At 37.1% G+C, this 13,739-nt stretch overlaps 1 protein-coding gene across 2 annotated transcripts in view; it reads left to right on the forward strand.

Annotated features, from left to right (window-relative positions):
• LOC129751466 (nuclear protein localization protein 4 homolog) overlaps positions 1-13,739 on the forward strand; it is an 88,392-nt gene that overhangs the window by 274 nt on the left and 74,379 nt on the right. For both annotated transcript variants that reach the window (XM_055747001.1, XM_055747002.1), the window contains exons 2-6: positions 653-802; positions 863-964; positions 1,025-1,230; positions 1,292-2,019; positions 2,088-2,248. In XM_055747001.1, coding sequence (XP_055602976.1) covers positions 653-802; positions 863-964; positions 1,025-1,230; positions 1,292-2,019; positions 2,088-2,248 — 1,347 coding nt within the window. The remainder of the gene's footprint in view (positions 1-652; positions 803-862; positions 965-1,024; positions 1,231-1,291; positions 2,020-2,087; positions 2,249-13,739) is intronic.

The following is a 13,739-nucleotide window of genomic DNA, read 5'->3' on the forward strand; positions in this document are numbered from 1 at the left end:
AATGACGTGCTGAAAAGTGATATGTCATTTCCAAGAGTTTATCCGGTTTCTTTGAAAATATGCCGGTTGGTTCGCTTTAGAGGGTTGTTGGAGTTACTATTAATGTTTCTGGGAGACGATATATTCTATTTTTGGGAAACGAACCTGTTCAAATTTTAATTAGAGGTTATCCTTCGGAAGACTCGGATGAATTATACGGTGAAACGGCTGTTTTTGTTTTTCTTTTGGCAGTGTTGCCAGTTTTGTTGAAAAATCTAACCCTTGGCACACGAATTTGATTAATTCAAAACAATTTGAAGTATAAAATTGTGTACGTTTTTTATATTTTTACAATAATTTTGGTATAATTTAAAAGTTTTAATGAAAAATAGAAAGAATTATTAATATCTTTAATAAGAAATGGGTCACTTAACCATTTCTCGTCTATAATATAGAGAATGAATTGATAATTAAGAGCCTCTTAAGAATAAAAAAAAATAACAACTTAAGGGCAATCGTTGGAAAAAAGTTATTTTTATAAATTTTAAACTAAATCGTTAATGTATTGTACCGAATGAACATTCTTCGTTCACGACACGAGAAATTTACATAGTATACTTTTGAAAGGTTAATGTCGTTCTAAAATAATTGTTTTATTTATTATTTTCTAAAGGTTCTTCGGGTTCAATCGCCGGATGGAACCAAACGAGTGGAAATCGCGGAGTCGGGATTGTTGCGCGAGTTGTACGAGATCGTCCACAAAACGTTCTCGTTCGATGATTTTGATTTCGCTCTCTACAAGGAACGGAATGGCACGAAAGAGGTAACTTACCATTCTATCTTTTGATTCATTTTTTTAATCAAGCTCTTTTTTTAAATCTAGATTGCATCAATTCGTTCACAAACCGTCAAAGAGTGTGGTCTCAAACATGGTGATATGATTTATCTAAAGAGCATCTCAGGTCCATCTACTTCAAAGCAGCCGGTTTGTTCTTAGATTTACATAACTTTAACTTAAACACTTATCTCCAAATTCACTTTGCAGGAAAGAAGTTCCTCACAGGCATCGATTGCCTCGACCAGTAGCTCTTCTTTCAGCGGAGCAGCCGGTGCCGGTGTAGGATTCAGTCGTGAGGCAACACCCAGCTCTGGTTCAACTGGAGCCCAAGCTGTGCTCAACGGAGAAGATACCGTTGACGTTGACCTCTACAAACAAGACGGACGCATTCAACGGAAGCGAGATGAAAAATTGTGAGTCTCTCCTACCGCATTTTTATATAATCAGAACTAATCGGAACAATTTCCATTGCAGGTGCCGTCACAACTCGAATGGTTGCTGCGTTCACTGCTCCCCGCTGGAACCTTGGGACGAAGCCTATCTGAAGGAGCAAAAAATCAAGCACTTTTCGTTTCATTCGTACTTGAAGAAGCTCACGTCCGGAGTCGATCGTGGCAAGTTCGTTGCTCTGGAGGATCTCAACTGTAAGATCAAAACGGGCTGCCGGGATCATCCACCGTGGCCCAAGGGCATCTGCTCCAAGTGTCAGCCCTCGGCGATCACCTTGAATCGCCAAACCTATCGACATATCGATAACGTAATGTTCGAGAACACTGGAATCGTGGAGCGGTTCTTGAACTATTGGCGCACCACTGGACATCAACGTATCGGTATCCTCTTCGGAGTGTACGAAATCCATCCGGATGTTCCTTTGGGTATCCGTGCCCGGGTTGCCGCCATCTATGAGCCCCCTCAGGAGAGCACCCGTGATTCGATTCGTTTGCTGGCCGATGAACACGAGGCTGAAGTCGATGAGCTGGCTCAAAAGTTGGGACTCAGACGGGTTGGGTGGATTTTTACCGATCTGTTGGCCGAGAATGCCGCTGCCGGAACTGTGAAACAGCTGCGTGGAATTAAGACCCACTTTCTGACGGCTCAAGAGTGTATCCTGGCAGGTCATTTGCAAAACAAGTACCCCAATCGGTGCAAATATTCTAGCAACGGATACTTTGGATCCAAATTTATAACTGTTTGTGTGACTGGTAAGTTCTTCTTGGAACATATATTCAAAACAAAACATTTCACCTACTTATCACAAATTCAATTTTAGGTGATGATAAAAAGCAAGTGCATATGGAAGGATACGCTGTGTCTGCTCAGTGCATGGCTTTGGTTCGGGACAATTGTCTCATTCCTACTAAGGATGCACCGGAGCTTGGATATATAAGGGAATCTTCTGAAAAGCAGTACGTTCCGGATGTGTACTACAAGGTAAGTGGATGTTTCTTTCATAAATTGAACTGCAAGTTTTGACGACGAAACAAAAGCAAATGTTGGTGGAACTTAGACAAACGATACTAATATAATGCTAAAAGGAAATCATCGAAAGAAACTTTAGTCCTCAATCTTTCTCAATATTGAAAACACTATTGAAACAAAACATTTCCGTAGTCAGTTAATGAAACTCGCATATCCAAAGAACTGACTTAAAAATACATTTAATAGAAAAAGATTAAGAGGTAAATGAATCATATATCAAATGCCTCTATAAAATAAATAAGCCAAACATTTATTAAAAACAAATCTACAATAAGAGGGTTTTTGAATGATTTGGTAGATTTCCTAAGTCATTGGATAAACTTTTCGAAACTGTGGAAACTCGATTTGTATTTGAATATATTTTGTCTCAAGCTATGACAAAAAAGAATCAAATCTATCAAATGCTACAATAGAGTAATCTGCAAAAGAGCAATCTCAACTTTACCGAAACTTGATTACTTATTTTGGCACTGCACCCTTTTGAACCTGAGGACCCCATGTACTGCCTTAAATTTTATTTTCTTAAACTTGGAGAACTGTTTTGATTTTGTTAAATATCCAGCTACCTTGTTTGTTTTCAAAACGTTCATTGAATTTAACATGTTCGAAAAATGTTGCGCTTCCAGACACATTCTTGCGTTGAAATGCAAGAGAAGAACAACCTGTAATAACATATTTTTTCAGTTCTGAGAATATTCTCCAAAAAAACAGGAAACGAGCAAGAGAACAAACGCACAGAGAGTGCTTTTTCTATCGATTTGCGTCCATTCTGACCGCCACGCTCTTAGCCTAATGCAAAATAGCGAGACATTTTCTCTTGTCCGTGAATTTTTTCTCTTAACGTTAAAAGAGACGATAAATTTGAATCGGAATACACAACTTATCGAGAGCGGATGAAAATCTCTCTCATGGGTGTTTTGATCGCCAAATTCTTTCGGATGATAAAGATTTTTGGAATCCCTGCTCCTGTGAGACTCTTCTTTGGGTGGTCGTTTAGCCTAATGCCGGACTTCTTTGGCTTATAAGCCAGAGGTCCAGGGATCGAATCCCGTCACCCTAAATCTAGGTTAAGGAAATTTTGTAAGTCTTCGGACGTAAAATGACACTAATACCAAGAAATGTAACAATGTAACGAAAATTGTGAACTCTAGTGGGTATAAAAGAATGCAAAATATCTCTACGGAGTAGGTATAAAAAGAATGTAAACTGTACGGAGTATAAACGGATACGCTGGTCATATAGTCTCAGTAACTCGACTAATAGAGTTGTTTTTGACATTTCTTGCTAAGCGTGTGCAGATGAGACGGGACAATTAACCTCAAAAACTCTCAGTACAAAAAACGGGCAGCCGGTCGACACACATGGTCGTTTTTGAGGTTAATTGTCCCAAAACTGAAAAGTGTTGGTGAAACAACCAGCAAAAAATCACGAACACTACCAGCGGCAAATAGGACTATAAAATAGGAGCTAGTCGATAAGGCAGTTCCGAGTCGTGCTAAAAATAGCATCTAGTAGAAACAGAAGAAGACGAGACTCATCGTTCAAGCTTCTCTTGACAGAGTCTCATACCCTTCACTTTGGAAGGAAGCTCACATGTTTCCAGTCCGTAAAAAGCGGGATCGGAGAGATATCATAAACTATAAAGAAATTTCCGCTTTATGTGCAATCTCCAAACTATTCGAATTAATCGTCGGGGATGCGATTTTCTCGTACTGTAAGCACGAGTATTATTTTTTAAATCGATCAGCACGAATTTTTGCCCAAACGCTCCACGACAACTAACCTGTTGATCATTACCTCTCCTATGTACACGGAAGTTTTTCTGCTTAGTCTCACACTCACGCCATTTATACCGACTTGTCAGCAGCGTTTGATAAGGTGAACCACGATACCGCCATTGGTAAGCTTGAACGATTAGGATTCTGCAGACCTTTACTTGGCTGGTTCCGCAGTTACTTACTTAAATTTACAGTTCGCACTGGAGACACTCTCTCCAGCATCTGACTCCTCCGGTGTGCCTCAAGGTAGTCACCTAGGACCGATTATCTTTTTAATCTATTTTAACGATGTGCTCTCACTCGTCGACACCATAAACGGTCAGGACGACATTGATTTCCTGCAAAACAAGTTAAATCTATTCGCACAGTGGTGCGACATCAACTGCCTGCCTCTGAATCGCAGTAAATGAGCAGTCATCAGTTTCTCACGAAGACGGCAGCGGGGTACCTCTTAGGAGATGAGTCCATTGCGCGGCTGGACCACATCAATGATCTGGGCGTAATATTCGACCGTAAGCTGGAATTCAAAAAACAAAAGAACTACGTCGTCGATAAAGCTTCTAAAAGTCTGTAAATAATTAGTTTTTAGGTTGCAAGCACATTTGAATGCAATTATAAAGACTAAAAAATACTACGTGTTGCAATGAAACGCATACGACATTTTTTTTTAAATTTTTAAACCCGCTTGGGCATCATTTAATTGTACCTGCTGGAAGAGTTTTCCAACCAATAAATATAAACGAGGACCATGCGGACGGCTAGAGTCCATTGAAATAAAAAAAAACATACATAGATTCAGCTCTGTTCAAATGTGTGTCTCAGAAAAGGTATGAGAATAATTGGAGAATTCATGAAATTTTTCAAAAATAATGTTTTGAAAAGGAATGAAAATCGAAGTGATGCATTTGAATTTTATAAAATCTTTTCAATTGTTTCATTTGCTTAAGAGTAATTTTGAAAATATTGGCTATTTTGTAGAAGTTGTTCATAGCGTTTTTCAATGCGTTTTTCAAAAGAAACAAATCGCTGAAGCTCGTTACTCCTTGATCAATAAATAATTTTTAAGAGTAATTTAAATTTATAATTTAAATTCAGTGTATTCACAGATAAAGACTTTTGGATTGTTTTTTTTTTAATCAATCGTTTTCAAAGCTGAATATGTTTTAAAGAATAATAATTACACTGAGTGACAGCCAAAGCCAACCTGTTGCTAATTTTGAAGATTCGACCGATTTGATGTTTTTCTGCGGAATATTTTTTCACTGTGGTGAGTTCAAGTTCAGTTTTGAAATGTAATTTGTATAAATTTGCTCGAAGATTTAGTTTTTCTTTTTATTTTGATTAAAAAAGCACGATCTTTTTTAAAAGAATTTTTTTTAAAACGTTATTTTGCACAACACAAACAGAATTTTACATCAACACTTTTTCACAAAAAATCTGCAAAAATCCGCAGTCTGGGTCGGTTTCGATTGGGTCCCCCTGTAGACCCCGCATCATTTTGGAAACCTTAAAAACAAAAAACGAAGCGCAAAGATTCCTGTAGATGTTAGTTTCAATTACGTTACTTCCTGTAACTTGACGGAATCCACAAACATGTTCGCCGATTTTTTTCAAAGTGTTTTCAGTTCCTCCGACATTGTAGCAGACAGCAAATACCAATCTCACGACGTGAATTTACCTTCCCTTGCCTCACCGAACAGGAAGTTTACGAACAATTGTCCTCAGTTGACCCATCTAAAGGTCCCTGCCCAGACCACATACCTCCGAAGGATTTAAAAAATTGCGCAGCATCACTAGCTGTTCCCGTTTGTTGCCAATTTAATCGCTCACTGCGAGAAAGAATATTTCCTAGCCTCTGGCGGATTGCAGCTATCACTCCAATCTACAAATCTGGAAATGCACACTGCGTCGAAAACTACCGACCAATTTCGATTTTGAGTTCAATCTCCAAAGTATTTGAAGCTCTAATACATGAACGACTGTACGCTGCCGCTGATTTCCGATTCTCAACATGGTTTCGTGAAAAAAGTGCAACGGTCACCAACTTAATACATAACACATTAACAGCTCGTTAACTAATAGTCTGGAGAAAGGTTGTCAAGTTGATACTATTTACGTCGACTTTGCGAAAGCGTTCGACCGTGTACCGCACAAGATATTAATTGCAAAGATGGATCAACTTGGTTTTCCAACCTGGTTGCTCGAGTGGATTACCTCGTATCTATCGCACCGCCACGCTTACACGAAAATAAAAAATACATACACGAAGATATTTTCCACCCCGTTAGGAGTACCTCAAGGTAGTCACCTGGGACCGTTGCTGTTCATTATTTTCGTGAATGACTTGTGTGTCACGCTGTAATCTGATACGCTCCTGTACTCCAACGATCTGAAGCTTTTCAGAAAGGTCGTCTGTGAAATTGATTGCCTCGCTTTGCAAGCTGAAATCGCAAGACTTGATAACTGGTGTCACTTGAACGGAATACTAGCAAATGCTAAAACATGTAGATTGTTAATTTTTCCCGAGCTCGTCGTGTCATCAGTTTTGAATACCAACTATCTGGAGAGAGGCTTGAAAACGGGAAGTCTATTCTCGACTTAGGTGTAAAAATTGATAACAAGCTTACATTTGCCGAGCATAAGGAGTGTATCGAAAATAAGTGATTTTATTGATGATTCAAACAAAGAAACAGTTCGGAAGTGTTTTAAAAAACCTATTTTTACAGTTTATAAAGAAATACAAGTAAAAAAGTAATTATTGGTAATATTCTCAGACTTTCGACTTGACGCGTTTCATTAGGTTTTGTACAGCTGATTGATCACACTTCTTGGCCACAGCATTCCAAATTTTCTTGAAAACCGCCATGGTCCTGTTGGCCTTACCATCGTTCTTGAAAACTCTCTTGACGATAGCCCGATATCGTTCTATGGGGCGAAGCTGGGGGCAGTTTGGTGGGTTAATATTTTTCTCAACGAAACCGTTATCCTCAAATCATCTAAGAGTAGATTTAGCGTAGTGGGCTGACGCCAAATGTTTCTTATATAGTGGCAGCAACCTTTTCTGCAAACACTCCTTTTGGTAGATATCGGCATTTATTGTTCCTTTTGTAAAGAATCTCGCCGACTTCAATCCGCAGGAGCAGATTGCCTGCCACACAAGCACTTTCTGGCCTCAATCACTTTTTTCCACATCAATCAACTTCTCGCGGTCACTCACATCCTCCCCAAAAGCTGCAGTATAGAATTGTGGTCCCGGAAGAGTACTGGAATCCTCTTTTACGTAAGTTTCATCGTCCATGAGAATGCACGCATCTGGCTTCTGCAAAATCCGATGATACAGCTTCCGGGCTCTGATTTGGGCTCGTGATTTTTGTTCAGCCGTTTGTTTGGACACTTTCTGCTTCTTGTATGTTTTCAGGTTGTTCCGCTTCTTGATCCGCTGTACCATTCCGATCAATGTTCCAACATTTTTCGCCAAATTCCGTATGGACATCGATCGGTTCCGGTTGATGAGGTTGATTACCTTACGGTCCAGATTTGGGTCAGATGGTCCTGATTTTCTGCCTCTTCCTGGCAAATCATCGAACGTATAGTGTTCCCCGAACTTGTGGATGATGGATTTTACGCTCGCCGGATGAATTCCGAAACGTTTCGCCACTTCATTCATCGAGATGCCCTTCTCTCGCATCCAAGTGTCCAACACACGAATTTTAACTTCTTTTTTAATTCGCGACATTTTGGGAGAAACGAATGTTTCAAACGTAAAAACAGAGCTGGTTCACTCTTGACAGATCAAGATGCCACATACAGGCAGGCTTCGGACGCATCCTGAGGCGCGACTCAAAAGAGGCAGAGCAGTACCACTCATTGAGGAGGAACTCCCAAACTCCTGGAAGTCGAAAGTCACTCTTTCTCGCTTCTCTTACTGCCAGAATCGCTAGGAGCGCCAGTCACTCTTTGCTCCCTCAGAGGCTCTGCGCTCCTCCAAAGAGGCCTCCCTGGGAGAAATAACTTTGCGTGTGACGATTCAGAATTGCTTCGAGTTAGGTACCTACATGTTTGATTGCTTCAAGAAGCTCACAGCTGCTGGCTGGCTGATGGGGGTGGCTGTGCGACGATGTAAGCAAAACGAATTTTAGACTATTTTTGTACCTAAAGAACGTTAACATTATTACTCTAATTTACATTCAATGTTCATGTAAAACGATTGTTGAAGTTAGGCTTTCAGATAATATGTTTTACGAAGAAATCGGCCGGTGTTGAAAGAAGTATCGTAAACAAGAACATCCTGCACACTTATCAACCTAAATGGCTTTTAAAAACTTAACGTCCACCGATAATCATTCTGCTTGTAAATCAAAAGGCTTAAGGTTGATGGGACATCAAAATTACGTAGTCAGAAAAATTATTACTTCCCCAGCTATTTTCAAATCTAGAAAAACATACGACTTTCACCTTTCTAAAAAAGGTCTAGATAAGTGACAACAATGAATGAAAACGTTTGAAAATTTATAGTTTATGATATATTTCTGATGTCATAACGCATAAAGCACCAAATGCAGTAAATTTTTGTTTTGTTCGAATAAAATTTTACAATTTTCTGTCAAAAATGATTTTAAAACTATAAAGGTGCTACATTTAGGGGTAAAAAATCATCTAGCTTAAATCATACAAGTTCATGTTATGAGTTTCTGTCAAAAATGATATTAAAACCATAAAGGTGCTGCATACATTTAGGGGTAAAAATTATCTAGTTTAAATCATGAAAGTTCATGTTATGATAGATGATATTTTGAATTTAACAAACGCGTGAAGTGAACCAATCATAACAGCATATGGAATCAAGATTTAAAAGGTGAATCTTTGATTTGCATTTCGATGAATTTTTAGCCCAGATTAGTAACTGAAATATTCAAATATTTATTTAAAAAAAAATGCTGATTTTCCAAAAAAAAAATTCACACCAAAAGTGTTGATATAGGCAAGGTATGTTATAAGGACATTGGAAAAATATAAAAAAAATGTAGGTACCTCCTTGGCACATTTTTATTTTTAATTTTCTATGATCATAATATATAAAAATCTATCTCACGATGTTAGGAAATTAGTCATCATTATTTTGTTATCATTAAATGATAACTTCATTATATTATATTCAAATAAAAAATAACACCTCTTGATGTGGTATACACATGTAGCATCTAACCCGGCTGTTGCATGATGCCCCGTTTGACGGTTATTGATGAAATAATAGCTACCCGAAGATAATATTTTAAATTTCTTTACAAACTAGAGGCCCTTCTTGTGCTATTTGACTTAAATTTTGCATGTAAACTTCACACAACAATCTGCTTATTTGAGCCACTCTACTCAACAAAATAATCAGCGGGGACACGTCCTACCTTTCGTTATTCATATTAAATTATTTCCAAATGACACCGTCGGCGCAAACCAAAACAAACGAACACGAACCAGCCAGATTCCCAGCTCATAACGTTTGTCTTAAAGCGGAGCTACTCCCGAAGAGCGCTCATTTATCTTTTTAGAGCGGAGCGAGAGGTAAAAAGAACTCCCTAAGAGCATGACATCTTCGAAGCAAATGGTCACTCCTTCTCATTTCTTATCGCCGTTTAAAGAGTGAGAGCAGATTTTAGCTCCATGGGTGTTTGCTCTCAAATGAATCCGAAGCCTGCATACAGGTGAGCACAGTTGTGCGCGTTAGTAAGTATAAGGCCAAAATATGTTCATAGTTAATTTTCGATACACTCCTTATTGCACGTACTTCAGCTAAAGGATTCACTACTCTCGGATTTCAGCGTCGAAACACATACGAATTCGACGATATTTACGCTCTGAAAGCTGTCTACTGTTCTTCAGTACGTAGCATCTTGAAGTATCCCCTTAGTTTTAAAGATATTAGTCTGCACGGTTGTTATCAACCAAAGATAAATCAATAGACAAAAATAAAACAATTCATTTGGTCACAAATTTGGTTCTGCCCTATCAACGGTAATTTTATTAGAATCCTGAATATTGTGAAATATTCCTGAGGCATGTGACAGAAATCGCAGTTTTCGGTGTAGTCCTAGCGAGAGCTAAACACAACTTTCTCAAACAGAACGAACTAAGTCACCAAACTAATCTTTCCTTATAAGAATTTGAATAAAAAAAAATTCTCGAAACCGATTCAAAGCATCCACTTGGATTTTACATGATATTCATGTGGCAATTATTTGGAGGTAAAGTAGGTACTACCTGAGCGCACTTGACATACTGTTATTACTACAAGATTCACGTAGAATCGATATGATGCAATAAAATTTTAGTTTACGTGAAAAAACCCGTAAAAATAATTTCTAAATTATTTTGCGTGAAGAACTGTAAACCTGTTGTCATCCAACGGCTAAATTAAATCCCGCGTTCGAAGATTTTTTTTTTGCTTTGTTTTTTTTTTATTCCCGTAGAGGCTTTCTGATGATATTTTAGAACCATTATTTACATCTTCGGTTTTGCACAACATCAAATTGAATGCGTTCTAGGGATGTCATCTTTTTCCCGAAATAAAACGACCCCACTTTTTTCCTTTCTTTTTTATTGCAACTTGATTTTCACGCTGGTGTGCTGGTAACACACACTTCGCTTTCGCATTTTAAGATCCGTTTCGTTCCTTTTCCGTGGAATATATATATAATATAATTATACGTTTTGTTTCTATTTGTATTTTGTTTTCTCTAGATTTTGTTTGTTTGTTTTTTGCTTTGCTTGCTTATTTGCTGCAGTTTATATAATTCATATTATTTATATGTGTGTCAACACTGCCAAACTAATACAACGAACATATTTACCTCACTTCAAGCTCGGCGTAACTTTATCGGATAAGAAGGAATTTGAACTCCAGTGGTTGTTTTTGTTTTTCAGTCAGTGCTGCCAGATAGAAAATATTCGCATTGGTTCGTGGAAGTTTTCGATAAAAAATAAGTTTAACAAAAAAGTGTTTAAACTTTAAAACAATATTGATTGAATTGTTATATTAGTTTAACAGTGTTCTTCAGTGTGTAGTTAGGTTTTGGTAGTTGTTTCCATGCAGGTCCGATATTTCGTTCTATAGCTTCGATTTGCTTTTGGGTTTATTTCCGAGGGATTTGTTCGATCTTCGATTTTTGGGGTCCTCAATAAAAATGTCGTATGAAGATTGAATTAGTAAAAAATTGAAATTAGCATTGGAAAGAGGGAGTTTCTCCATTTGTTTCCTTTCTTTTTTTTTCAAAAGTGAGTGCTACTCGAATGTTTGTTCATCTAGTTGTTTGCAATCGTTACGACGTACGGTAGAATTTGATTCGATCTGTGTATGGTTGTACTCTGACTACTCTCTATTTTTTTCATTTTTTGTTTGTTTTTTTTTCTTTATTTACTTCGATTGAAAGGTGAATAGACAAAAAATATATTTTCGCTCTCGGGTTCAGGATCTCTCGTCTCTAGGTAGGTTTTATCGATCGGGTTCACTTGTTTATTTATTCCTGACGTTTTTGTTTTCTCTATAGAATAAATATTGTTGCTGTTATGCTTTGTCGCTAACACCAGGTACAGTTTTGCGTTCCATTTGCGTTTATTTTACTTGCTGGTTTGTATTTTGTTTCGTGTTTGTGTTGGTATCATGAAGTGTATGTGTTCGTTTCCATTTTTCATTTTATAATTGTAAGAATTGCATTTTCTCCGTGAGATGTTAAAATTACAGAGCTATAATACGATTGTAATAAACATTTGGTTGTTTTTTTTTTCGTTATTTGGTATTATAGTGGTTAAGTTGTTGCATCGTATTTATGTCATCTACTTATTTGCGTTTTTATTTCGAGAGAGATACATAGGTTTGCACTATTCTTATTGATTCTTCTGTAAGTTACAATGATACAACATCAATTTGTAAGCATATTGTTATATTATACGGTTGATCTAATTTCTCATGCGCCGGTTTTCTAGTTTAAAGGTTAATTATCAAACAAAGTTTGCTCAAACGAATTTCACCGTGTATGTGTTTTTTTAAGTTTTTCTTTTTTGTTTACAATGTGGAAGTGATAGTTTAATCTTAAATATTGACGACAACTACAAACGACGATTCTGTTTTTTTTTCTTTTGAGGGATTTTTGCTGCATGGTTTAATTGAATTGGTTTAGGTATTTGTATCGAACGGCATTTATAATGTATATATATACGACTCTTATATGATGTATACTTTCTACAACGCTTCATCGAATCAGATCACCAAAGTCATTCTGCTTGATTATCTCGATCTTGTACCGTTTTTTTTACCTATTTTTTGTTTTTTTTTATTGAAAGGCCTTACGTTTCTTTTCCATCATGATACTTGATACGTTACAATACGTTTACATTAACGTTAAGTAGTAGGTGAAACCACATCGTAGGTCAGTTGATTCATGGTCCAGAGACTTAACCGAAACTAAACGGTCGATTTTAGTTTTAGGTCTAGTGATAGGTACATAATTTCAAATTTGAAGCAAAAATCATAAAATTCATTGAAAATTTATGAAAATAGCGGAATAATTGAAAGTGCTTTTGAACTACTTTGAAAATATTTGAAACTTTCTAAAAAATTAATAAAAATCAAAAAATGTTTCGACGAAACTTCATTCGATCGAAACAAAAACCAACCGACACTGAATTTTCACAAACTAGCAGACAAACGCTACTGTAGGTTATTATTGCTGCTAACAAACAAAAGCTTTAGCACGATAAATTCGACAACCATGCAACAAACTACAACAATTTTAAATCTATTTCAACTACCAGTTTTGCTTTTTTTTTGTTTTCAACACGCATTTTTTTCTATATTTTTCGTATCCCACCGCAAACCGTTCACTTACTTCTAGTTTCGCTTTTGCCCCGAATTTTACCGAATTTTCCACATTTCGAAACGAACCGAGCGTTACAAAACTTCTGCTTCGCGATGCAACGTTTCACTCAACCGTCTACCGTTTATCGTCCGTTAATTGTAGAAATAGAGATGCCATTTTTTTTCAGTGTATTTTGTGTATTCGCGTCTAATAGTTTTCCTATGTTTCGTTTGAGGCCAAAAACGCATTTATACCGCTCCTTCTTTTTTCCGATTGAAGTACGCTCGAAGTACAAAAACATTCGTCACCTTTCCCGGTTTCCGTTTTTTGGTACAAATGGTTGTTGCTATTGTAATCAGTGGTTTACAGATTTTTTTTTATTTCTTGTTTCTATGTTTGTCTCTCTCTCTCTTTCAGTGGTTAAGTTTATTTCGATTTGTTTTCTGATTCAGTTTTTTTATCGTTTTGTGTTCGAAAACATTCAGTCTCTTCATTCGCATTCTTTGCATCTACTCGATATACTTTCTTCTAGCATTTTCTTTGCGATACGTGTTTGTATTCGGGGGCTGATTGGGCTTTGGTATTGTTAAAAAACTGAATTCCCGATTCGTCCTAGCATCAAACTAGGTTTACAGAAAAAAATCTCAACGCTTGATCTCGTTTGGATTCCTTTGAATTCGTACAGCAAACTAAGAAAATCTTTTAGAGACAGCTGTTCAGGACATTACGAGTTTGTTCGAATAACCTTTGGACTAAAAATAGGTCCTAATGACTTTTAAAGAATTGTGACCATCATTTGGAATACTTTCAATCGAT

This window comes from Uranotaenia lowii, chromosome 3 (genome assembly GCF_029784155.1).
Source record: "Uranotaenia lowii strain MFRU-FL chromosome 3, ASM2978415v1, whole genome shotgun sequence".
NCBI classification, from domain to species: Eukaryota; Metazoa; Arthropoda; class Insecta; order Diptera; family Culicidae; genus Uranotaenia; species Uranotaenia lowii.